This window comes from Pomacea canaliculata, linkage group LG9 (assembly GCF_003073045.1).
Source record: "Pomacea canaliculata isolate SZHN2017 linkage group LG9, ASM307304v1, whole genome shotgun sequence".
NCBI classification, from domain to species: Eukaryota; Metazoa; Mollusca; class Gastropoda; order Architaenioglossa; family Ampullariidae; genus Pomacea; species Pomacea canaliculata.
Genome location: NC_037598.1, coordinates 23,881,057 through 23,908,927, shown reverse-complemented (window position 1 = coordinate 23,908,927; position 27,871 = coordinate 23,881,057). Strand labels below are relative to the sequence as shown.

Genomic DNA, 27,871 nt, shown 5'->3' with positions numbered 1-27,871 from the left:
CTGGTTGGCAGTCTATAGGAGACAACTCTTCCATAGCCACATTGTTTTATAGCTTCCCCTTAATTGAATTGTCTTTTCCTCCACCACCACAAGTTTCTTTTCTTCTTGTTTGTAGGTTTCAGCTCTCTACCCCTCTCTTTTCCTCTATCACATGCACAAATAGTATTGTGTACCCATATCACTCCTACTTTAGTTGTTGATTACTATATAATGCACATAATTCATGATATTTTGATTATATGCATATAATACATGACTCTTACTCCTCCCTTAGAAACCCATTTTCTTACTTTCGATTGCAACAGCTGTACAGAGTGCACAGATTCAGCCTTTGAATGCCACTGGTGTGTCTACGACAACGGTTGTTACCATGACACTATGGCCTGCCAGTCACACATTATTTCTGGGAAAAGTGTAAGCATTTTATTGAGTAGCAACAAAATTTGAAGCAGGGCAGTACATGCAAGAATTTTTTTTACTCTGTGTAACCATTTGTGTGTGAATTGGACTTGATATTAGTCAAAACTGTTTACATGCCAAATGAAACTGGCATTCTAAGAAAGGCCAAACAACTTATGCTGCATTAGTTTTTGCTAATACACCTAATGTAAACATGATTAAGCTTTGGCCATCTAGCTGTTCATGCCTCATAGTAAGTTAATGACTAAGGAAGGTATCACCAATTTTAACGAGGAGAAATTGGATTTGTTCATGCTGAATTGCAGAGTAGCAAGCCAGGCCGTAAAGGGCCAGTCCACTGTCCACAGATTGATACAGAGCTAACGGAAGATATTTTCTTGCCAGTTGGAGTTCGCAAAATGGTTTTACTTAAAGGATACAACCTTCCAGAATTAAAGGTTAATTTTAAAAATTAAAAATTTTGTGTAGAATGACATTGTAAAGCTCTCAGAGATTGTAAAACTCCCTTTGAGAGATTTTGTGTTTAGGTGTACATGTCTTATAGAGCGGCCACTTAGTTTAACAACAAAATTTTACACTTGTGACCTTGCTCGTTCCCGATCTCTATGAACTAATCACATAACTATTAATAAGGCTAGTAAACTTGCTATTTCCTGATCTCCTTGGTCTAAGAACACGTAAGAACACGACTGTTAATAATGAAACTTATGACTACTTCCTTTTCTCAACACTGTTCCCAACCAGAAAATAAAGATTTTTATTTATCAGAATATGAACGAAAACCTGTGAGATTTTAAAATCAGATATTGTAAGCTTAGCAATTGATGTTTGTTAATATGTTATTTCTGTTTGCAGTCCAACCTGCCTAACTATAAGTGTGTGGTGAACACTGGATCAGCCAGTTATGAGGCCCCAGCAGAGCTACTGGATGACCGCCACCTCACTTGCAGCATGCCAGAAGTGAGTCTGTTTCAGATATCTTTTCACAGCAAATACAGACCTACATAGAACAGGAGCATATTCCTGACATAAATTACAATCATTTGTCATCACGTAATGTGTAACTGTCATCACATGGATACCTCTTGTTTTGCACATATAGCTCATCCTTCACAAACTAGATAAAGAACTACATGAAACTATAATTGTGTGTGTGTGTTACTACATGAAACTATAATTGTAGGTTACTTGTATATTACAGATGCATTATACCGAACAGACGGGGTATGCTGCCTGCAGATCTGTCAGTCTATTGGGGCAATGATTTCTATTTGGAAAGTACTAGTAGACTTATTGGTAAGCATAAATATAATGATACACATATATTTGACATATTTATAAATACATAATCACTGAGTAAGCAATTTTTTTAGCTTTTAATATTAGTTTGGTGAATATGTGTCTCATTACCAAATTTTATAATAAGATCCCTTATGTTCTGGAGCAAAGTATAGAAAATTATTGTAAATGAAATTTTATTTACTTGGTAATTTTGTTGATACCTTTGCAGGCTGTAGTAGTTCTGTCACATCAATGCTTCTTATGTTGGATAGCCCATCTGTACAAGTGCGATGTGCTCGCAAATGCTGAATGCAGCCTTTGTATGAACCTCAACTACACACAGCCAAACCTGGAGTGTTTCTGGTGTGATGGACGCTGCAGCTACATGAACAAATGTGACCAGCGGGCAGCTGTTGCATGTCCAGCCCCAGAAATACTTAGTGTGAGTCTCCATCACTAAAATGCCTTCAATACCAGTTTCTAAGTTTACATTATATCCAATTAATATGAGTTTTCCTAATAAAAATTAAGCTATAGTTAATGTTTCCAAGGCATTTATTTTCAAAACGTTTCATGATGTTTCCTTTCATATTTTTGTCACATGATATGAACTTGGCATTTTTGAACAGGTGAGATGAAAAGTGCTTTGTGCTTGCCATTTATAGGTGTATCCACTGTCAGGACCTGTTCAGGGAGGTACAAATATCACCATTGAAGGCCGCAATCTAGGCTCAAAGTTTGAGGACATTGAAGATGCCGTCCATATTACCAATGTTCGCTGCATACCCTTCCGAAGTCTCTACTCTCCATCTCGCAGGTATGAACAAACAGCCATCACAGCAATTTTAAAAAGAGTATGATCTGACTGGCACCAGCTCAGATGCGGTGTTTAAAAATAAACTATACAGTTTGTTATTTTCAACACATTAGCATGGTACACTGAAAATATGGGGTATGTGAGAAATGTTTGATCATGTTTTACTTTATATGCACTGTACATTATTTTCGTAGCCTTTGACATCCCTGTTGTAATTTATGGCAAGTAATGTATTCTCTGAAAAAGGGTGATGATTCTTTTTAAAAATTATAATCAAGCCTTAGAGAAGTTCCTGCCACTTATCCCAGAAAATCTGGAACAAGGGCACTGAGAAGAAAATTAGTAGATTATTCCTCAAGATGAAGATACTTAACTATGATTTTTTTATCGCTTTAATGCCTTGTTGTCTAAGTTCAAATCATTTCAGCAAACTTATGAAAATTACAAAATCAGCTTAATTATGATCTTCAGAAATAAAGCAAGACATATTTTAGGCTTTATGAAAATGAGATGTCCTAGACCTGTTTTTCTACCAGAAAAGTTTCTTGAATAATCAAGCAGTAGAAGATGTTAAAAACATTTGTTGCGGCTTGTGGCAGAATTGTCTGTCAGACACAATGGCGAGGTCAGATTGCTCAAGGCCCAATAGAGGTCAGACTTGGCTCTGCAACTGTACGCTACACTGAGGACTTTCAGTACAGGGTATGTATTGTCATTAATGTAGGTATTACTCTATAGCTAAGAATACAAGGAATAGTTTTATCATGTCTTGTTTTCATTTTGACTATCATGATCTTGCTATGCTATTTGCCTTTGAAGCTTACGTTTAAGTGTAGCGTTATGCAGGGAAGAATATGTATTTAAAATTATGCAGCATTGATAAACTCAAAAACCCTTTCTTCTGAGTTCAAAGAGGAGAGAAACTTGTTTCAGCAAGAAATTGCAAGGCATTTTCTGAAATGACATAGAACAACATTGTCTACTCGTTTATTAGAGTTTGGTTACAAATGCACTTAACTTTAATATTATTACCACCCAGCTTTTAGGCCAGACTTTCCTCAGATCTTGCTCAATAGCAATAAAGACTAAGCACATTATTTATTTACAGAGTCCTGTGCTTGTAGACATCCAGCCCCAGAATGGCCCAATGTCTGGGGGGTCGCGTGTTACCATCTTTGGGCGTGACCTCAACACAGGTGGAGAGATAAAGGCAGTGCTAGGAGATGTTCTCTGCATCATAGATGTGTATGTTGGCATTTTTGTACTATTTAAGCATTCCTTTTAAATCATTTTTGCATGCTGTTTCCTGACATCTATTGATGTGTGTACATTTTAAAACTGAAGAATTCAGAGATTCCACCGCCTGGGGTGCCCAGACTAAGATTAAGACTATCTCCATCATTAAATATTATTTTTGCAGGGGAAGCAAATAACAAACATTTTCTGCAGGTGTGAGTTCTATTTAAAGTCTTGGAAATTAGTAGTTTTAATCTTTACCATATGCAAGTGTTCCATTTTGTTTTTCAAAACTTGTGCACCTTAGTAACAGCAAATCCTAGAATTTCTTGCATTTTGGCAATAGTTACATGTATTAAAGTAGATCTCCACTAATATATATATTGGGCAATGAAATACTTTAAATACTTTTCTGAATCTTCACCGGTATGATCGAACAGAGTGTTAATGAGATGATGTTTTCTATACAGCAAAACACTGACAGCAGAGTCTGTGGTGTGCGAAACTACGCAAGTGTGGCAACCCGAGTCAAAGTCCCCTATAAAGGTGTTTTTTGATGGCTTCCGGATCATTCTTGACCGTGAATTTGTGTATCGTCCAGATCCAGTTATTACACATATCAAACCACTGGAGAGTATCATGGAGTAAGTAATGGCTTCAGGGTCCTTCATTCTTGATGATGATGATGTCTATTTGTAATGCGCAGGTATCCATTCAGAAGAATGCTCATTGTGCAGCAAAAAACAAAAAAATAAAAAAGAAGAAAAAGATAAAGTGAACAAATATATAAAACACCAGAAAAGTAAAAATAAAGACAGAAGTGTTGCTTGGAATTCTCATTCTTCTCTTACTCTCCTCTCTCCCTGCCACCTATCCTCCCCTGTAAGTGTCTGTCAGTGTTCTGGACTCTTATCAAGGCACCTTTTAATACAACAGTCACTTCAGATGACTTGATGTGAGTTCTCTATTTAAATTGCTACAAAGTCTGCAAAAACTAAAAATGCTGCATCACTCACCAGTAATTTTTTTTGTGGATGAAAATTTAGCTTGGGATTTATGGCAGCTAATGTGGTTTATATTTTTTCAGAGGAGGTCGAGTCTTAACTATCAGTGGCACAGACCTTGAGTATGTGCAGCATCCACGAATGTTTGCCTACGTGCCTATGGAAGGGGGATATTATTTCCCGACAGACAGCACAGTCAGTGTCATCTTTAGCACACCATTATAAATAACTATTATATGGTCTTTAATGTTGTTGTGATACATAATCTTCAGAGGAAGGCCTCTTTGACCAGAGATAGTGGGGAGAATGCTTAAGTTACATAACCTGAAGTTCATGTATAAGAAAATATTATGTTGGCTCTGGACCAGACATACAAATATGAATGTGATAAAATGTAATGACCCTGTTTACCTATTCAAAGACTTCCTTTGTATGCTACTAAATTAAACAAAGTATTTAATTCTCTTTGTAGTCTAAATAAGTATCGTAAGTGATTCATGTGGTTGGGGGAAGGAATTTAGTAGTGATCCATGTTGCGAGCAATAAATTCACTCTTTTTGGTGTGTGTGCAAATTGGAATGCTGCCATGATAAAACGGCATGTTCCCACACTCTTTATTTTTTATTTGTATATCAACAGAAATGCAATATTGTCGGCTCCAAGGAGATGAAGTGTACTACACCATCCCTTTTTCCTGGCCGCAACCTCAAGACAACTACTATTATCCATTCACGGCGCCGGCGCCATCTGCCTTCGGTTGTCGACAGCAACAGCTGGCTGATACAACGTCCAGTTCCTGTGAGTGGTCACACCACTCTCAGCCACATGTTGTTAGCAGATCACCTTCGACCCAAGACAGATGATCATTCCGAGTTAAGTAATCTCTCAGAGGAGAGCCAGACAGACCTAATGGAGGTGAAGCTGCTGAGGGTTAAGCGCGTGGAGCCAATCAAAGTGGTACAGCTTGGTTTCATTATGGATGGTGTGTTGTCTGTTAGAAACCTTTCTGGTGCTCAAGGATTGGACTTTCATCTTAAATATTACCCCAATCCTCGTGTCTACAATTTCTCTGAGCCAAACAACATCAAGGTCTTTAAAGGCGAAATGATCATAATAGAGGTATGTGATTCCTTTATCCCACTGTTTGACTTTTGAATGCTAACATCCATTTGACATCAGCAGACTTTTTGTGGGGAGGGTGTACTGATAGTGATCTTGTTTGGAACCCTGATGATCAAGCACTTGTTGACATACAGCTACAACACAGAGATAGTAAAAGTATAACTTTGTAAACTGTTTACTAGTTTGAGTTGTGCAGGTGTGTAGACAATGTGCCACATTTTGATTTCACCATCAATAATAATTAGGTTTACTGGATAATATGAATGAAAGAGGTTATTTTGAGTACACAACTCTCTCTTTTGGTCTGTTCTATCTGCCTTTATTACATGGCAAATAAGCTAGTTCGTTTCACTTTAAGTCACAGTTAAATTGCTTGTATTTTTAGCACACTGTTCATTTAGTTTGTCTCAAACACTATGCACCTTACCAAGAAATGAAAGAATGTTCTGCAGCAATGTTTTAATGTTGTGATGTGACAGGGTGCAGACCTGACTTTAGCAGCCACAAAGCATGAAGTGTTGGTCTGGGTGGGAAAGGAGGCTTGCAATGTCACTCTTTTGACATCTGAACAAATAGCATGTGAGCCTCCAGCCAGTCAGCCACCAGGTTTAGACAGCCAAGGAAACTTGGACAAAAAAATTCTGCCCCTTGTTGTGGTGAGATTACATTTCTAGCCAAGGTGTTTAGTTATGAAATCAATATCATAGTTTTTTCTTTTGATTTTTTAAAAATATCCCAGAAAGAAACATATGTGAGGAAGAAAGAAAATTCATTTAAATCTATTATCTCCTGTTTTTGTCTTAACCCCTTTTTCGCCTATCTTTTGTTGCACCTATAATTGTTATTATCAATCTAACCCATCGCTGTTCCAATGATCAGCTTTCACATACATTGTCTTTTATGGAAATTCAACTGCTATGAATAATTAAGTAAATTGAGACATTTTTGTCATTCACTTTGTCACTTCTGTTGCAGGTGGAGGTGAGTAATATGCGATACATGGTGGGGCGAGTCGAGTATGATGTCCCTGAAAAATTTAGCTTTCCGATGGAGGCCATTGCAGGCATTGCTGCAGGGGGCAGCTTCCTTCTCCTCATCATCATTCTCATCCTCATCATTTATCGAAGGCAGAGCACGCGAGCTGAACGCATTTACCACAAGCTTCAGATACAGCTGGACAACCTTGAGAGCAACGTCCGAAATGAGTGCAAGCAAGGTAGGAGTTTATTCTAGAATGATTGAAACTAAACTCTAAGTCTAAAACATTAACACATTGTGTTGGGTGGACAGAAGAAGCCCTAAGGAATTGTTAGACCAGAAACCTTCAGTTTGCTGTCAGCCAGGCTGTGGAGCTTCCCTGTTGTTTCCCAAGTTACTCACCCCTATATTAGTTCTGTATTTTAAACAGAAGATTTTTGAAAATACTGAAGCACAATTTTTAAACTTACAGTTTTGCCTAAATTCAAATTACCACTAAGTCATCCTGACATTAAAGTTTTTGGCTGAATATTATGACTGAAAACACCAGAATAAAAGGCAGAGGAAGGGAGAAGCTACAAACATCAAGCTATGCCGCTTATACTCAAAGTACACAAACAAGTGAAATCCATCCTAAAATGTCTCCCTAATAAATTGCTCTGTTTTCCCACAATGAAATCTCACTCAGAATAGTGTTTACTAAACTTCACAAATCTTCAATGCAAAATAGAACGCAGCCAACATCTGATTAACAAAAATTCTTTCACAGCTAAAACGTACAATTCAAAAAGGTAACTTAGTTTACCACCAGCCTTATCCAGGACTGCCATATAGTCACATCACCTGCCAGTGACCACAATTGGAAAGAGAAAGTTAATGATAGGGAAACCTGTTTTATATTGATGGCAAGCAGATGTGAACAAGAGGAAGTCAAGTGTCTCAATATTACAGCAGAAAGGATGCATTCGTATGTTTAATACACACCAATCCCTTTTTTCCCAGAATCTTTCACACATCAGCAATGGGAAACAAATCATAGGATACAGTTTTAAGAAGATTTAGCAAAAACTTTTATTTATATCAATTTTAAATATTTTTGCATTGAGTTTTCACGAGAGAGAAGGCACAATTCCTCTGTTGTTATGAGTCTAGATGTGACCTTTTTATTGAACTGAACCTATTTTGCCTTTCTTTGCAGCATTTGCAGAATTACAGACAGATATGACTGACATGACAGGTGAACTGGTGTCCACTGGCATTCCATTCTGGGACTATCACACCTACACTTTCAAGGTTCTCTTCCCTGGCCTCACTGACCATGTCATACTCCATCCACCAATGGTAATTCATTAGCTGCAGCTTAATGTTTATGCCAAAAAAATGCTTAGCGCTGCGTTAAATAAGTTGTTGTTCCTTTAATATTTTCTTTCCCTTCATTCCTTTTTTTTTTTTAATTTGTCGATAATGTCAAAGAAAATGCAAACAGAAATGCATAGTGTTTAATGTGAAATGAAACAAGTGGGTAGTGAATAATGTATAATCTAACAAGGCATTTTTGTTGACTTCATTCCTACAGCAGAAAAATGGCCAGTTCAGATTCTCTGATCAGGGCCTGCAACTCTTCCATCAACTTCTCAACAAGAAAATCTTTCTTCTTACTTTCATTCGAACTCTGGAAGCCCAGCGTGCCTTTAGTATTAGAGACAGGTGAGTACATGTGTTATTTCTTTTGTCCCAGAAAATAGTTATTTGAAACAAGACATGCTTTAGTGTTGTTTGCTGTACTTTATTTACAGGGTCTCACCGTGACTAAAAATGTTAGTTCTGCTACATGTATGTCACATAAAATGCCTGCTGCAACAGCCAGTCTAAAAAAAGAACTTTAAGCAATTATTAATAATAATAAATGATTTATAGAGCATGCAATCATATTGTCTGCTCTCTCATTTGTGGTTGTTGTGGCGACAGGGAGAGAGTGTTTTCAGAGAGTTTTTCCCCCTCTGTAACTTTTGTGTGCCTTTTTTTTCAGAGCACATGTCGCGTCATTGCTCATCATCATCTACCAGAACAACATGGAGTACGTCACAGAGTGAGTATTTCTGACATTCTGAACTTTTATGGGTCAGGCTGAGATAGTTTAAGAAATATAAATGTATTGGGATTTTCTCAAGACTGAAGAAAAGATAGGCTTGAAGATTTCAGTGCAGGCAGTCACAGATGGTTAAACAAAAAAATAGACCATTCTACATTTCTGTGTTTAGTGTTTTCTGCAAACATTTGGAATCAAGAGATAGCTTGTGTTTTGCAAATAAGAGAATGTCTAGTGGTGCAGCATGCCTAACCTGTTGCATGGTACCATTGTCTGTTTTTGATCATGTGTTATTTGTATGGTAGTCATTAACAGAAAAAGTAGACCTTCATATTTCTATAAATTTTAGTGTCACATTTGTTTATATGACAGCATTCTCAAGGCTCTGCTTGTAGACCTTGTGCACAAGTCCGTGGCAGGCAGACATCCCAAACTGATGCTACGGCGATCAGAGTCCGTTGTTGAGAAACTGTTGACCAACTGGTTGTCTCTCTGTCTTTACAAACACTTAAAGGTGAGGCTCTCAGTTCTTAACACATCTCTTTAGAGACATATTTTTCTTGCTTTAATTTATGACCACACAGGTTCATTCTATTGATTTAGTAGTCATAGGATCTGCCATTTTATTGTTCATGCTGTTATTTTGCTTTTCTTTGGGGGTTTTCTGTTCTTCATTTGGGGTTCTTTCCCAGGATGACCATACTGATTTTAAGGGTTTTGTTAGGGACCTAAATAATTATTTTATGTTTTTCAGGACCATGCAGGCTCATCACTTTTCATGCTTTACAAGGCCATTAAGCTGCAGGTGGAAAAGGGGCCCATTGATTATATGACAGGAGACGCCAGATACTCACTATCAGAAGACCGTCTTCTGAGAGAGAAAATTGAGCCACACACACTGGTTAGAATGTTTCTCATAAGCTGGTATTATTTATGTCAGTCTAAAATGAAAAGGTTATGATAATACTTTATTCATACTGATATTTTAACGATGCACTAAATGTAAACTATGTAACTGTCATGTTTACTAATCCTTGGATGACAGGATTATGATTTACTCTGAGTTGTGCCCCGCCCCCTTTCAAAACTAAACTTCCAACAAAATATTCTGACTAATCTTTCTCCAGCTTGTTTTGATTGTGGGTTCTTGCTCCTTTTGATGCTGCCTTCTTGTGTGTCTGTATATTTGTTTGTCAGATGTGTTTCAATCTATGTGAACTCTGAGACCTGAATTGCACTTGTCAGTGAGCTGAACTTGTTTGGCTGAAGACTTGCCATCCACAGAGCAATAAATAGCACTGCAAAATAACACATTGCACATTGTGTACCTGGTGGGCTGAGTCGAGTATGATGTCCTCGAAAAATTCAGCTTTCTGATGAAGGCCATTGCAGGCATTGCTGCAGCGGACAGCTTCCTTCTCCGTATCATCATTCTCGTCCTCATGCCTACTTTATAGTAGGAAATGTGCTATAAAAATCTACTTATTATTAATATGAGCATGTACATGTATGTATGCATAGATGGTAAATAGTCTGTATCCTTTTTTAGGTTTAATAACAGCACATGCTGATGTTTCAGATCTTAAATGTGGAGCATAGAACAGAAATGGTCCAGTGTCGTGTTCTGGACTGTGATACAATAACCCAGGTGAAAGAGAAGATCCTGGATCACTTGTACAAGAATATACCCTATTCACAGCGACCTTGTTTGGATGACACTGAACTTGGTATGTGAACTTTGCCTTTTGCATGCAAATGACACCCTCATAATAATGCACACACAAGCTTAAACAAGCACATCAAAACTGTTTGTCTTAAGTTGGTCTCTTGTTGCTTATGTTTCTTTAAATCAAAGTATTGTTAGAACTAGCATTGTAATTGGTAGCTAATAAGTAAGAAAAATAGGGAGATTTTTTTTTTTAATTTCAAAAGATCACTGGTTAAAGATCACTCTGTAGCATTGTCAGTAGCATAGCATCTTGATGAGGACTTAATTAGGAATTGGTTAACAGCTTATGTACAGATTTTTCACTGTGGCTGTTCTTGCAGAGTGGCGAAACGGTCCAACAGGTCCTCTGACTCTTTGTGATGAAGATGTCGGATCCTTCAACAAAGATGGCTGGCGCCGCCTTAACACACTTGCCTTCTATAAAGTTCATGATGGTGCATACATGTCTCTGCTGGACCGCCAGCACACGTATAAAACACTCAATGGTAAATATTAAATATTAATATTAATTCCAAATTTTTTCAAACTTTGAAGATCCACCAATTTAAAAATCAGAAATGGAAGTCAAAGCCCTGCTTCATTTTGGTTTGTTAGAATTGGTGACTTTTACTATGGGGAAGAGACTGAACGAATGAGAGATACTTATCCAGTCAATGAAGGTTTATGGTCGAACTATACAGTTTAAGGATCACCAGCTATTGTAAAATGTGGAAGACAATTAGGCTACCTTTTGTATGCTGTAGTGTGATGAACTAGATTACTTTGATGAGTCAGCATCATGTTGTGACTTTGCTTTTTCAGGTACTCTTGATCATGCTTTGATGTCTATGAGCTCACAGTTCCCTATGTTCAAGACAGACACCGATCCAAACACAAGGGTGTGGCACTTGGTGAGTTGTCTGCAACTTTGGAGAACATTCATAATGGAAGTACAGCACAGATTTACAAAATATTGACAGTGTAGACAACCAAAATATTTGCACAATTTCTTACTAACAGGGTGTTTCTATTACTTGTGCTTTTTTAGGTAAAGCATGATGATGTCCCCGTCAAGGATGGTGGCGTTAAAATGATATCTGAAATCTTCCTGACACGGCTATTATCCACAAAGGTAAGAATAAGAAGCTTCAAATTGATGTTCATCTTTGATATTGTACATTACTGATCAGACTCAGTCTACTACAGTAAGCTTTATATTTATTTAATCTGTTTATCTTTTTAACAGGGCACATTACAGAAGTACGTTGATGACTTATTCAAAACTGTTTTGAGTGCTGGCCATGTCCCACCTATCGTCAAATTTCTGTTTGATTTTCTGGACCAAGAGGCCATGCGCTATGGTATTGGAGATCCAGAAGTTGTTCACACCTGGAAATGCAACAGGTGAGAAGCAACAAATATGAACAAAAAGCTAGTCCTTAGATTGCAAAATTATTACAAATGTTTAATAGCAATTTGAGATTAGACAGCAGTGCAGCTGGACAGTATTGATGATCATGTCTTAGTGTGCTTTATGCTGGCAGAGAGAATTGCACATTTTTTATCTTTTGAATGCATATCATACTCGTCACTTGTTTTCTTTCCACAGCCTCCCCCTACGTTTTTGGGTCAACATGATCAAGAATCCTGACTTTGTGTTTGATGTGAACAAACCACTGATCGTGGACTCGTGTTTGAGTGTGGTTGGCCAGACATTTATGGACAGCTGTTCAACATCTGAGCACAGACTAGGGAAGGTATGCAGTGTTGTAGATTAAAATTAAGTGTATTGCCTACGTAGCCAAAATATCTTTAACATTCGGCAGTTGTTTCGCTTTTAGTACATTTTCTTTATTCTTCGTGTTTATTCCTTTGGCTGTAGAAGCAATTAAGGAAATATGAAGAATAGAAGAATAAGAATAAATAGTGTGATTAAAACCAAGGAGTACATATGCTAAATTGAGTCATGAGAGTTCAGCAGTTAATATTACTACTTGGACAACAAGGTGACACATTTAAAAAAATGTTGTTCTCAGATATGTGAGTCTAAATACTGATTTAATAACAACAGTAACAATTGAAATCTAGAGTCATTTTGGCATTTTCTCTAATGGCATTACATCAGAGATTTTTATGTTAAGCATTAACTTTACCACAATAAAGTAAATACATAAATAGTTTTCATCATTCTGGTATTGGACTGTGATAACTATGCTAAAACGATTTGAAATCATCAGAAAATGATTATTTTGGTGATTAATAAATTCAATTTATATCTTACAAAGATCAGAACACTAAATAAAATAAAACAAATCATCTTGGTTCTCTTCTAAGTAGAGAAGAATCATTTGCATATGGACTTTTTTGCCTCATTTTTTAAATATGTAGATAGATAGGGATGGCAGTCATATGCTGAATATATTTGATATTTCTGCAGGACTCTCCTTCCAACAAATTGTTGTTTGCAAAGGATATAGTCCACTATCGCAAGTATGTGGAGAAATATTTTGCGGATATCCGGGACATGCCCCCCATTAGTGATCAGGAGATCAGTACATATCTTGCTGACATTTCGAGGGTAAGTTTGACTACACAGTTTTGATTTAGTGGTGTATAGAGACAAGTCAGTTTAAAAATATTTTCATCTTCAAATAACCAAACACTGTCATCATCATCATTTGATTTGTTGACATTTTTCTAGGAATGAACAACTGTGATTATCTGATTTAAAAATAACTGCATTTTCACCTAACCTTTCTCCACCCCAGACAAACATTGACAAGTGCAAAATATACATATATTTGCTTAAACAGCCTGTAAATTGATTTTTTAAATAGTTTTACATTCATTTGTACCTGCTGTCATGTAGCATATATTATTTTTTTTGGTTTCCACAACAGATGTGTTCTGGCAAATTCTACATTTCCAGTGCCTTGAGAGAACTATATTCATTTGCCTCCAAATACAGCAATGAGGTGTGTGGCTTTTGCTTTTGTTTTATTTCAAATGTTCCATCAAAATCTTAACAGAACTTTTCTTAGTTACTTGAATCATTGAAGTAAGTAATTGTGTGATGTGCATGTGAGTAGTTTAAAATATAAACACATGCTATAAAAATGAAAGGGAACTAGAACATCAGCAGCATGGTGTTGTCATTTTCTAGAACGCACACAAAAAATAGTGCAAAATTTTCAATATGCCCTCAAATGCTATTATCTTTATTTGATCTGTTTTAGATTTTGGTTTTCTTTGGGGGTTGGGGTGGGGCAGGGAAGGGTTATTTTTATTCATATCCATTATATATCATCTTTGCTATGTGAAAGGTTAATGGTAAATTTGTGTTACAGCTGCTGGAGGAGTTAGAGCAGGACAACCAAGCCAATGCTCATCAAATGTCAGCAAAACTAGGTCATGTCATCACCTCAATGGAAGGCCCCTCTGCACGGATGGCTTATGTTTAAGCATGCCACTGTAGAAGCCTGGGACTGGGTACAGCCAGTGCTTCTGAAGGTACTCATGGAGAGAGCTGAGTTTACTCACAGCACCAGATCTCCGAGTTCTTCATTGGCTGGATCATTTGCCACTTCTCGACAAGGCCATCAAGAACAAGTTCTCAGTGTGCTGCAGCTTACCCTCATCTTCACTATTCCTTGCCAGGAAAACCAACTTTGGAAGAATTCTGGCATCAGCATTTTTTCAGTGGTATGCACTGCAAAGATGACTTGCCCACCATGTACACAGATGACTAAACCTCTCTCTCTGCCTTTGGGGGCAAATTGACGGCATTCTGTTGGTGTTTGGAGGGGAGAAGCAGAATGTTGAATTCTGATGTACATTATCCTGTCAGCATTGATCAGTCAGCAGCATTGCACTTGACCTTTAACTTTTATTTATTTTTAGTTGAACGAGCTTCACACATGCACCAAAATGTCTTGTGGCATGGTGCCTTGTATATGGATAGTTTGGTTTTTTTTTACCAGTGTGTCTGGCACAAGACTGAGAGAAAACCATTTACTGTTTCGCATCTGGTTCAAAGTACATTCAAAGACCTGTAGAGTTTCTGTTGCAAACTGACATTTGTATCATGGCGTCATAAACAATGACTGTTTGTTTGGGTACTATGTGCTGTGTTCCGAATGTTTGTAAACATCGATCTTTGAAGCACAAGTGCCACCAACTCCAAAGCCTCACCAGACAAAAGTCCCTGTGTTGCTTCTGTTAAGTTTCTAGGGAACAAGAGTTGAGTGTGCACACATATATATTCAGAGGCACATGAGAGTAAAGGGCATATGATGTTTGGACTTAAGCTTTCTTTCCAACAATGTTACCACGCACAAGAGTTGTTGTCAGCATGAAGATTTAAAGGCCACGTGGGAGTTATCTGCCTCAGATTTCAGGCCTATCTGTACTGCTTTCAAAAATAGATCCTTCCATTTAATATTATTTTTATGACCTTGCAGTTTGCAAAGTGGATGAAATTTTAGCTGAATCTGTATAAAACCCAGTGGTAGGATAGCAATGTTTCAGACTGTCCAGAAATGCATAAAAGTATTGGGAAGTTCAAGAAGATGGTGTTCTGCTTTGAGTATTCATGGCCTTTTGTGAATTATTATGGTGCTTGTTGTTATATAGTCTTGTCCAAGTAAGTTTGCCTACATGATATTTGAAGTCTTCGTCCTCATCATTCACTTACCTCTGACCTATTATATATTACCAACTTGAACGAATGCTAGGCAAGCTTCTAGGGTGGAGCTATATTTCAACAAGGAATAACTATATTGCTGTGAATTACAAGGGTCTTGTACCTTCTGTTCTATGAATGACTTCCCTTTTTCTTTATTAGTTTGATTATTCATGTTAATGTCTAACGCCAATTAATGCAAAACAAAATGCCAGTAAAACTAACTTGTTAAAACCAATAATATTCGAAAGCTTTTATACTTCAATATGGAATGAAAATCAGATATTCCTGGCTGATGTCTAGCTGCCAAAAGTTCTCTATATGTACACTGCTGAATGAAAAAAACAAACAAACAACAGAAATTGTCATGCTGTCAGAAAAAGTAGATACAATAAATTAAAGGAGCATTTCTTGTCACAGTGGCCATCAATCCATGAAGTTTTACTTGTACTTTTTATGTTTTAAAAACTGTGTGACAAAAGCTTAATCTGTTTCTTTATATTTTGCATTTGTTTTGATACAATTTTGCAAATTTGTGCAGCAACAAAATGCAAGAGGATTACAACCCCCACTGCTGCTGTTTATTATTGTTAGGGCTTTCTAACAGGTCTTTTCAAACATTAGTGTAGTCACACAGTCTTTGGCACTGGTTTGTACAATGGTGTCTTTCCTCCCCATTTTATTGCATTGTATATATGTGAGTATGTCTGTTTGCAAGTGTGTGCACGTGTATGCTCTTAGTGTTTCATCAGATTTGTGGGTTACATGTACAAATATGAATTAACCATATCCATGACTGCGAACGTCACATTCACAAATCATTTCAAGTGCATTAGGTTATGGTTCAGAAAAAAATTGACAAAATGTCTTGCAACAGAAGCAAAGCAAAGTGGATCAGTATATTAAATACTTTTGTGCTTTGCTATTTGAAGGCATTAACTGTGTTTCAAGAAGTGGGATTGAGATTTTCGCTCATGTGGAAAAAATCCACAGCTCTTCTTGCCTCACTGTGCATTGCTGTTGTACAAAGCTGAGAAACCTCTTTCCTTGTCATAGAGGACAGAGTGAGTTTTGTGCATTGTGTGAACATGGTTTCCTGTTTGCATCAAGTGGTTATGTGTACATTTGTGTGTATGTGTAAGTAAAAGACAATGCAAAGAGACGTCTTTCACTTCACGCTGGGAAACTTTTATCCAGCAAGGACGAATTCGCTGGCAGTTTTGAGATCATCAGAATTTTATCAACAGAGCTTGTGTGGAAGCTTCTGCACTGCCCCAGATCAACGTCCAAGATGTGCAGTCTGGCCAGCCAGCCTACATAAAGAACTTACTGCAACTGGAACAAGACTTTGTTTTGGCGTGAAAATAGCATTTGGAAACTGACTTCTGCAGTTTGTGGATTTCGACATGACATTTGTCGAAGGACAGTTCGAAGGGGGCTCCTCACCTGTAAAACATGTTATCTTATCGATCAACAAACACCGCAAGTCTTTCAAGGGGGACTAATCCCCAGCCCTTTTTTTTAAAAAAAAAAAAGAAATTCTTCATTGCTCATGTCAGCAATGGTGTGAGCTTGTGATACCATACAGGGAGGTGATGAGTTCTGACCATCCAGCACGCAAAGATACCCATTGCAGGCATTTTCTGATGTTTGTTTCAGTAAGGCAGTATATTCTGGTTGACAACTTCATGTCTGATTATGCTGTCATGCAAGTCTCTCAAATTTATTTCAATGATTCAAATTTAGATGTCATCGAGAATACACTGGCGGATTGCAGAGGAAGAAGAGAAATGCATCATGTACATTGTTTGCAGAAATATTCTTCGCTTCAATATTGCATTTAACATCTTATGTTTCAATAACCATGTGTTCTGGGTGCTTCCATTTTTCTGCTTTTCTCTGCCAGGCCTTTGAGAACAATTTTCCGATGTAAGAAAATGAATAAGCCAGATATGTTGAAAGTATATATTAATAAGCAGGTCAGTCAAGGGCTTGGGTACAGAACTGTAACAAATGTTTATTTGTTTGGGTTGTATTAATTCTTGTGTATATGTTGCAGCTGGTCGTTGTTGTACCAGTTTGACTTAATTATCTAATACATTCTTATTACACTTTTACATTTGCAGTAATCATTTTCTTTCTGTCTTTTTAAATTGGTTTATTTGAATTAATATCCAGATTACTGTTCCAACACAGTGTGTTAGACTATGTCCAGCTTTTCTCTGTCATACCATTTTACATTGAATTTGAAGTTGATTCATTGAGTTGTAAAAAAAGCATACACGTTTAGTTACTGCGAACAGTCTTGTTTTTCTTTTAGTCTTGATATGCAGTAATCAGCCTGTTTCACAGTGGGAATTGACCTTTGTCTGCACAAATGCTTGTTTAAGGATAACTCTAGTATAATGCTGCAACTGTCTAGGGAAAGCCTTCGCAAAATTCAGCTGTAGATTTTATTCATTTACTTTTTATTTAAGCAATATTTGTGTAATTTTTTAATTCATGTAAGCTGTATTATTTGGGTTTTCTCTTTGTGGTGTAAACTTGTTTTTTAAAGCTATCATCCTGAAGTCTGACTGGTGGTAGTTAAGCAGGGTACTAAAATGGATGAATAGTTTGATAAAGCCAACCATCCCTCAGCAAGGACAATTTTATATTTCTTTTACAGATAATGATCCTAAACAGCAATCATCTGTGAAGGATCAGCTTACAAAATCTATTTGTTGTTATAATTAAAATAAGCGCAGATAAGTCAAACATATATATCATCCAGAGCTGTTGTATTTTCCCAAAATATTCTACAGGTCTTAACATTTTATTTTTATTTGTTTATTTATTTCACAGAAGATTACATTATTTCTGCTAGGTTTAGCCGGTCATTATTAAGGTACAATGGCTGGCTGTGAAAGTCAGCTGGTGGAATATGTCTAAAGAAATGTGTGGTAAACAATGAAACAAATATCAACAGGGCAACGTTCTTCATTGCTGCTACCTTGCAGAGATCTTTCAAATTAGCATTATATACATAAAAACAGTATTATGAGAGGCTTGTTGCATAAAAGTTATGTACAGCATAATCTGCTGTGCATCATTAGTCGCATTGATAGATTTTGTTTTCTTGACAGCAACATTTCTTAAATATGGGAAAATTGAAATGTTATTATTTTTTTGCATTTACCATGTAAACTTTCTGCATCCTGCATAATGTTAAGCACAGTATATTTTGAAGGATAGAGAGTGTAAAACAGAGTTGTATATTGCTAATTATCTTTTGGGGGGACATTGGTAGTCTTGAAATTGATCAAGGAATTTATTGAATATTTGACATAAGAGTTTTATTTTTCATGGCCTCATATTGATATATATATATGTAAGATAAAAGTCCTTATTAATATGTGACATTAAAGATAAAAGTCCTTATCAACATGTGGCATTAAGGGTCAGGTAACAGCACAGACTAACACAATACCTGCATACCCATGAATGAAGTTGATGACTTGGGCCTTCTCTTTGTTCTCACATACTCTGGTCATGTTTTTTTTTTTCCTTTATAATACTTGCAAATACTGGTCTTTTAACTGCTGTGTCTGAGGAGATTTTTTAAATTTGTTTTTGAACTTTCATGCCCTAATGAAAAATTACATTCTTTAAAATAGAAAATAATTCCCCAGAAACTACTGAAATGTTAAAAATGATTCAGCAGGTGTTTCACCCGACCATTTAAAAAAAATCTATGTGGGACAGTAATCACACTTTTGTTTAGGCTCTTTAACGCTAAATTTAAATGGTCTAAGTTGGCACTAACGTCTCAGCATTTTATGGGCTCCATACTAAACAGTATTCCATGAAAATAAAAGAAAAAAAGATATTGCACCATGGGCACTAAGGTCATTTAACAAGTCTTTCAAAGTCCTCATTCTTTTACTATTTTAGCCTGCTTCTGGACGCAAACATTTTTTGTACTGTGTATATATTTCCATAAGTTTGTCGAAAGTGTTTCTTTCGTTTTGATAAGACTTGGATGAATAACAGGTAATCTTCAATAAACTGTATCCCTATTGTTTATATATACATATAGGAAGACCTTGCATATATTTTGCAAAAAATAAGTTCTACTTTTTAATAATATAACTAATCTTGGCTTTGGGATGCATGTCTCTTATAATCTAATCAATGATACAGTGGAACACTTATCCCAAAAGTGGTTACAACATTGACATACTGATTATTATTTAAAGGGGTAATGTCAGACTTTCATTACTCTTCATAAATGCTTCACAGTGATAATTGATTCAGATCTTGGTTGAGTTTGAGCCAGGCGGGAGTCAAGGCTTTTTATTTGTGGCTTAATTTTGGTCTGTGTACTTTGTGAAATTTATGAAAAAGTGTTCACATGGTATTAATTTCATATTGGTGATTATTTTATCTATCCAAGTCTTTTGCCTTGGCCACGTGCCATGCAGTACCTTTTTTCTGTTGGCTTATTTTAACAGACTAAGTTTTTACTTTCCTTTTCATCATAAGCACAAACAGGTATACCCTCTTGCCAAAATTTTATAGTTTGTCTTTCCAAGATTGAGGCTTGAATGTTATGGTGAAAGCTTCAACTCAATGCTTGTATCATCAGTGAAATGAACTGTTGGGTTTGAGTCACCTCTAACATGCTGGACAGAACATCATCATTATGATGGGTTCAGCCAATTCTATAACAAAGGAAAGTGTGCCTGCATCATTAGTCTTCACTATTTCTTAAAGCTGACAACTTGAACTAGACATGGATTATTGTCATTTCTTTGCATAATTTTATGTTAAACTGAAATATTTCAGTTTCAGAAAATCAAAGGCATACTATCAAATTTAAACATCTGGTTCATCCTTTAGGATGAGAGGTGGATATCATAGACATGAGAGAGGCAGCCTGCTAGGCCCAACCCAACTCATTTTATGATTGAGGGTGTGTTGTTTTTTTTCGAGCTTCTATATAAATATATTCATTATTTGATAAGGCTACCATGTGGAGTGAAGGACTCATTCCAAGCTGTGTCCATGATATATATTTGACGTCAAAATTTGTCTATACAGATGTGCTGGCCATGATAAATAATATTCATGTTGACATTGTCAAATGTTGTGCACTTTCTTAAAAATAATACAAGTTTTAACACAATGCATTCCATTAAGTGTCATTATTTGAATGAAAGATGTATGACACGATCTAAGCATTAAGAATATATTCTGTCCTGCAATTATCTGCCGACACACACACAGATGCAAGTTTTGTGATATCATATAAAGGGAAAGAACATGAAAATGTATAATACAAAGAACACAATATCCCAGACATGTAAATTTGACAATCGGTGCAGTTCAGTGAGCTTCATGTCCACTTGACCTTTGTTGATCAATGAACTTTCGTGTGCTGGGCTCATTGCTCCCATGTGACAGATGCCCTCTGTTGGATGTGCTGTTTGGAATTGTATTTGCCATATAACCCAGCTTGTATGATGCATTTTATATTTGACCTTCAGGTTGTGTTCATGCTGTGTGTGGACGCTGACATTTGGCATGGAGTAGTCATTTTGTTCTGATGTCACATTATTTTCACTTTGCACCTTCTGTTACCCGTGAAGCGCCTTGAGCTTGTCCAAAGGGGAAGATAAGCCGCTATAAAAGCCAACTTTTATTATTTAACTATGCAGCAGAGAATCTTATACATTCACCCTTGAAATTTATTCTTACTAACGTTGCTTAAGCTTTTACTGTTCACTTTAACAGGGCTACTGAATAGGTAGGTTAACAAAAATGCTGCCACCAATACTTAGCTACAAGGGCCCCCTGGTGTGGGTTAATGTCCAGCACACTATGACTAGTCTTTAATTATTAAAAACAGCTGGGAAAATTAATTATTAAAAACAGCTAGGAAAATGTAACATTCTATACTTGTCAAGAAAGATCAAACAGAACTGTTCAATGGGTTTGACTTTAGTTTTGTAACGATGCCATCCTCAATGCTGCACTTGCCACTGACTACATCTCATTTTTCCATAAATGTAGATGGAGCTGAATTAGTTTCAAAGTAAACACTTTGCATCTCCTATTGCTGGCATTATTTTTTTTCCTTTCCATGCCACCGTTCCCCAAATTCCTTATGTAGGTTGAGCCAAGATATCCAATCACACACGCTGGGCACAGTCTCTGGGAACTCCAAGTTTTAGAAGCTCCCCTCGAGTAGGTAGTGAAGGACTTGATGTTAAATAGTCTGACATAACCAGCCAAGCCATTTCTTTGAGACTGGGTATGTGCAACCAGATTTTGTGGATCTCATTGGTTCTCTCTTCCCTTTCAGAGTCAGTTGACACCACACCACCAAATATGTACATGCAGCCACTCTGCAGAGAAAGAAGAGAACACTTGTTAATAATCTGTTTTACCTTGGTAAGTCTCTAAGGTCTGTTACATGGACTTGAAAAAGAATAATAAAATAAATCTTTTTCTGGAGATTAGGAGAACTAAAAGTGAACTTGTTCTTTATACAGACAATAAACTGCACCACCAACCTAATATTTTATGCATAAATTTATAAACCTTGCATATTTCTAAAATGTGAAAGAAGAAATAGAAAATGTCAAACACTGATCTGTGAAGGTCACAAGTTTTGATATTCTCAATAAGCATCAACTGATTGCGAGTAGCTGAATTTTTAGACAAAGTGTTTGCACTAAAATACATCGCACAGCCAGCTATGACAAAACAATCCCTGGAAAAAATATTACAAGCTACAAAAAAAAAATAAAAACCCCAAAACCTGAGAGACTGCTGCATGGTGAAAAAAGCAGGTGACATTCATGTTCAGAGGGATGTGGTGCCACTGAAGAGTTTTCAGTTGTAGATACCATAAGTCACTATATATTCTACTGTTGCAGCGGCCACCATAAAGATACATTCCTGGAAAAAAAAAAAAAAACCCTGATTAACAATGTTGAGTTTTTGTGCATTCAAAATCAGCATGGAGTGCTATTTTCAACTATGAACTCCAGTGCAAAAAGGACACAAAAGAAGAGATAAAGGAGACAGAAATGAAGTATCTGCTTACTGTCATCAAAAAGAAGGCAGCTGTGGCATCGCCGAGCAGAAGGGTAACCTGCAAGAAGTATTATGACAAAATACTTTTAACAACACAACAATTTTTATAAAGTGCACAATCTAAGACAAATGTTTGTTCTCAGTGTCGACAATCACAAAAATGTAATGACCAAGAATGGGTAAATAAAACTTTTTTTTTTAAATCTCAATTTTTTTTTTTCCTTTGATGCTTACTGAAGGACCTGGCTTGTTAGGAGCTTTGGGACTACAACTGCTTTCCAACCATGCAAGTGTTTTCCCTGGTCAATGGGATTAGTGGCCCTGGCTGCTAGAGGTACCACTGAACCCAGGTGCATTCTGCTAATTCTGCTTGAAATAACCTATATCCTTTAAGTCTTAATGGTTCATCTATTATTTCTAGTGACATCTCCAAGCCTACAGGTGTAATGATAATATAATTAGTAAGTTTAAGGCTAGAATGTTTTATTTACCATAGGCACATAAAAATATCCATGCATGCATACAGGCATGGATCTAATACACATCTTAACAGAATCATATTATGTCCAATGCTTTAACTTTTAAAACGCTCTACATATGCTGGGACCTTCTGGAATGATTTTTATTTTTAATCACCGATGGATGCGAGACTACTTTTAGAACCTGTTATTTTTGTGAATTAAACCAGTGGGCATACCAAGGAAATCCTGATAAAGGGACGCTACTGCTGTGAAACAATTTAAACTGCTTTCTGTACATATTATCTCCCTTCGATTACATACTCATTGGAAATCTTTGCTTACAATCAGTTCATTACCGACTACTAAAAAAAAAAAAACGGAGGAAAAGTCAACATCCAATATATTCAAGGCATGCATTCATCTGTCCTCTTTCAAAAATGTGCTACACAAAACTGTTTATTCCAGCAAACCACTTTCATATTGGTTTAAACTTAGTCTCAATGTATGGCTTTTTCCCTTTACATCATACACTGAGACTGAGTTAAACATACTCAGAAAAAAATGAGCCAAAAGTTTTAAGAAAATGCAAAGTTAAAAAATATAAACTAAAGAAAAACATATAACCCTGCCCCAAAAAGTCAGTTACAAAATATATGTTGTGTAAGATCAAAAGGTATTTGCAATTTACCTCTTTAATCAGTCTGCGATGATCATCTAAACAAATTATCCAGGAATAATGAAAGTCATAGTATAAATATCAAGCATGTGTACTTTGCATAGTTATCTACCTTTGCTGGTGTCAGAAGAGGAGTGTGCGAGTGTGTCACCTTTAGTTTCCACTTCTTCCCATTTCATAGTTTCCAAGCTGAAAACTGGAATCTGCAGAAAGAATCCCCCACCCCCCATAAAAGATAATTAAAACTCCTGAACTGATAATTTTCTCAAGTATGTCTTGCACAAAAGATTTCTCCTCTTTGATTTATTATCTGAGCTATTCTTAGTAGTTGAAACTGCTTTGAGTGCAGAAAACTTCACCTGGTGACTCAATAATATTTTTCCTTAAAGAAACAAATAGATATGACCTTGTCCAATGGATAAACAGCATTAGCAAGACCTCCACCAAACATGAACAGTTTGTTGTCATACAGGATCATCTCATGGCGGTACCTAGAACACAGAAAGAGTACTCTTTTATTTCACTGACAAAGTACAACTATCTTCATACATAATGAATGTTGGATGGTTGTTGTTAACATTATGTCAGCAGCAAGTCATTGTGGTGATCATACATAAAGAACACTGTTGTAAAAAAAAAAAATATATATAATGTTAAGTATAAAAAAAAAATTTCATCATTGTCTCCAATTTCACATTTTTTTTATGTTAATGGATGAAAATATCTCTTTATTTGCATTCTCTCATGCATGTTCATTCATATCCTTAAGCTTGAATGCTCACACACACACACAGACAGGCAGGAGCACAAACCTTCCTTCAGGACAATACGCAGTATCATTCTCCCCACTTTGCTTAGAATCAAACAGAATGTCCCAATGACAAGTCTGTAAATTCAACCGATGAACATCACTGTTGTAGATAAAACCAGTGGTCCCACCTACAATGTAAAGATAGGGCCACTCTGTAATTTGGCTCTGGAGACAAAGAAATATGAGCTGAGACATTGAACAGATATTCATCATGCATCAGTATCATGGCAGCTTATGAAACTATACTCTCTCATGGGACAGTGTTTAATACAAACAATAACAGTAAGATTAAGCATTACCTTCAACTATTTGAGTCAGTTTAGCAAGCTGCCACACTTTTTCAATCCAAAATAGCCAATTTCATCATCAATTATTCCTTGCCCCCTTCTCATTCAACCTGTATGACCATAGACAACATACACTTAAGACTGAAGAATCATATTCTCAGCTTGTTCCTTGATTCCTCTTTACGTTTTATGTATTAGTTTTTTATTCATTGCCAGTACTGTTGTTTATTCTTCTATTCCTTGTATGCTGCCCATGTTGTCCCTGTCTCCTTCTTATGCTAAGTGTTAAGAGCTTGTTCATTATGAGTGTGAGCATGTACTATACTAATCTTGTATTATTATCATTAAGACTGAAGACAACATACTCACATGACCGTACTTCCTCTCAGGCCTATCACCTGAGCACCTGAGACAGCTCCAAGTGACAGTGTCCATGTTGAGATCCAATTTTCCTAAATGTATATCATTGGAACTTTGCTCCCCAAAAGGAACTCCACTGCCTCCAAATGTGACTAAAGTGTTGCCATGAAGAGTCACTGCAACCAAGCAAAGATGAGACTCATGAAAGATACCAGTTGACCCCTTACTAAATTAAACAATATCACATGTGATTTTTTTTTTTTTAATCACTTAACTCCCCTCCCTCACCCTTTCTTCTAACTACCCATTTATCAATCATTTTTGTAAGTAGATGAGTTTGTTTGCACATCTGCATGAGAAACAAGCATTGTTTGTATCTCAGCTCTGACATACCTCTATCTGAATGTACCACCTGTTTACCATCCATGGTTTTCTCCAGGTGTTCCAGTTTCCTCTACCCTGTTTGGGTGTGTGTGTGTGTGACAGAGAGAGAGAGCGAGACTGAGTGGTTATGATTTGAATGATGGTGAATTTGTAAGATATATTTGATGGTTACTGATAAGTGAGTGCTTGTATGACTAAGAACCTTGAGCTTGCCTTTATTGGTTGGGTAAGGTGCTCTAAAAATAAATATTTATTATTGTCAAAACCATGCATGCACAGGAGTCTCAGAACTTCCTTCTTACCTCTTGCCCGAGTTCTAGAGCAACTGATTCTGGTTAGCACTAGAATGCTCAGTATGTTTTTTGTTCGATGGGTTTGTCTCATCTTTCGAACATATTTTAAATCAAATCCCTCCTCATTTCCAACATTTAAATTTTCAAAAACACATTTATTGTAGCTGTAACGCATTCTGTTGTAACTGAAGTGCTGTTAGATTTTACCACCTGTCTACTCCATTCCAATATACTTTGTATATTCTTTTTTTCATTTACCTGTTTACTTTTTCTTAAATGACATTGTTTTTTACCACAGTGAACTTGGTGCTTCCATTATGCATATTTTAAATCTATCATCATCATCATCATTGTTGTTGTTGTTTTTGCTGTTGTGCTATTTACAACCCTTGTCTTATGACATTACTTTATAAGTCACCTGTGTGAGATGCCAGAAACTGTGGAACATCTCCTTTCATCACCATTTGTTTCCACTTCTTTGTCAGGAAATTGAATCTCCATACCTATAACAAATACTTTATACATCATAAGCTATAAATTTCTCCTCCTCTTATTTACTTTCTTTCCTCCCCCACTCACACACTCTAACGCTCTCTGTATCTTCGAAAACCTACACACATTTGTCCAATTCTTTCTTTCCAAAAACCCTACTAACATAACTTTAAAAATCTGAGTAACAAAATGCTGATAGCATTAGCAAGAAAGTCTAAGCACTAATATTCGTAAAATTGAATAGAAAAGAACCCAAATTTCTGAAAGGAGGAAAAAAAAGGAGTATTACCTCTTTTAAAACAACTACATTTGGAGGATCTGTTTGTGAAGAGACATTAGCTGGATTGTAACCACCTACTGAAAACATGTTCCTCTCATCAACCACAATTCTGTGTCCACTTCGTGGAATTGGATTTAACGTGCATTCTAAAAACAGCAAAAAGGAAATAAAAATGTGTATAAGTACATACTAAACTCAATTCTCATCATCTCCCTCTCTCTCTTCCACTTAAATTTGAATATATTTGTATTTAAAAGAAAATATGCTGATGAAACTTTACACTGTTATTATATGTATGTCAAAAATACAGTCTTTCCTGAACATATGGTGGTGGTCAGCTGTAGATTATACTAACTAGCCCAGGGATCAGTCATTTCCCCCCAAGACCATTTTGCCCCAATCACATCTTCCCATAGCCTAAACCAAATTGTCCCAGATATGTCCATTTTGTCCCACGTAAGATCAATAACAAAAAGTCAAATCGTCCCAGGCCCGATCATCGATGTTCACTGATGACAAAATCTTTAATTTAAAAGATTGTTTAAAGAGAAAAATCATGTTTATTCACCGTTGTAAGATACGTTCTCTGCATACACATTGCCAAGAAGCCTTTTTTTTTTTTTTTTAGCAAAATGGAGGCTAAGCTTAATTGCATGGCTGTTTAAAATAGGCAGTTGTTTGAACAACGTATGGCTCTTTTGGTAATATTTGATGTTAATAGCTACTTATGTCAGTAATATACAATTTGACCAGGCTGTGGACATTCAAGGCATACACTTTTAAGTGGTAAAGCTCACGTGCCATTTTCATTTATGGGCTCTTTGTATTGTTTCTTCACACTGGTCTCTCTCGTTCCTTTACTAAAAGTTTTAAAATACTCGCTAGAGCTGTGTTATATTCTGTTCATTTATCTGTCTTACCGTACAAGTGCTGCATTTTCCTTTTATTGTTTCAAAGCAGTTGTCTTCTACTCGTACAATCGCTGACTATGACAAATCGTCGAGTTCATCTTTATTACGAAGCGAAAACCGGGTCTAACTCAGATCCGATTTGATTTAAATTGCGGTTTAATAAATAACAATAATACGAACTAAGTCGTCAATTTCTCTATATTTAACGAATGTATTGCTCACATTCGTAATAAAAATATTACAATAGCGTAAGACTAAACATGACTGATAAGGCATCAGACATGGCTCGGACATCAGAAATAACTAGCTAATTAGAATATCTTGGGCTGTCGTTTTGTGAACTGTGCAACTTGCTTACTTGTGCACGGCACAACTTCCTCCATGCGAAATGCAACAGCCATGACTCTCGAAGTTGTCGTCCTTTCTGTTTCTCTTTAAGTGGAAACAATTTTAAACCTATTGTAAAAGGAGCGAATTGATTGGCTTAGAGGGAAACA

The 27,871-nt window shown here is 36.5% G+C and overlaps 2 protein-coding genes across 3 annotated transcripts; one reads left to right on the top strand and one right to left on the bottom strand.

Annotated features, from left to right (window-relative positions):
* Positions 1-725: 725 nt before the first annotated feature.
* Positions 726-20,503, top strand: LOC112572362 (plexin-B-like). The gene is made up of 26 exons (XM_025251998.1): positions 726-857; positions 1,276-1,380; positions 1,622-1,716; positions 1,974-2,143; positions 2,367-2,518; positions 3,118-3,220; positions 3,627-3,763; positions 4,225-4,398; positions 4,842-4,953; positions 5,398-5,877; positions 6,360-6,536; positions 6,856-7,096; positions 8,057-8,199; positions 8,435-8,565; positions 8,888-8,947; positions 9,320-9,461; positions 9,702-9,848; positions 10,527-10,674; positions 10,997-11,161; positions 11,478-11,566; positions 11,704-11,787; positions 11,902-12,059; positions 12,265-12,412; positions 13,093-13,233; positions 13,556-13,630; positions 14,003-20,503. The coding sequence occupies exons 2-26, from the start codon at positions 1,325-1,327 to the stop codon at positions 14,114-14,116; spliced, it is 3,642 nt and encodes a 1,213-aa protein (XP_025107783.1). The 5' UTR covers positions 726-857; positions 1,276-1,324; the 3' UTR covers positions 14,117-20,503.
* Positions 20,504-21,001: 498 nt separating this feature from the next.
* LOC112572364 (kelch domain-containing protein 10-like) lies at positions 21,002-27,842 on the bottom strand. Of its 2 annotated transcripts, none has more exons than XM_025252000.1 (10): positions 27,733-27,842; positions 26,473-26,609; positions 26,110-26,194; positions 25,024-25,190; positions 24,369-24,532; positions 23,963-24,047; positions 23,669-23,759; positions 22,430-22,477; positions 22,142-22,281; positions 21,002-21,725 (listed from the first exon to the last, which is right to left on the bottom strand). In XM_025252000.1, the coding sequence occupies exons 1-10, from the start codon at positions 27,773-27,775 to the stop codon at positions 21,510-21,512; spliced, it is 1,176 nt and encodes a 391-aa protein (XP_025107785.1). In that variant the 5' UTR covers positions 27,776-27,842; the 3' UTR covers positions 21,002-21,509. The 2 variants fall into 2 exon arrangements, with proteins under 2 accessions (XP_025107785.1, XP_025107786.1); XM_025252001.1 differs by lacking the exon at positions 27,733-27,842 and adding an exon at positions 27,384-27,663.
* Positions 27,843-27,871: the final 29 nt, after the last annotated feature.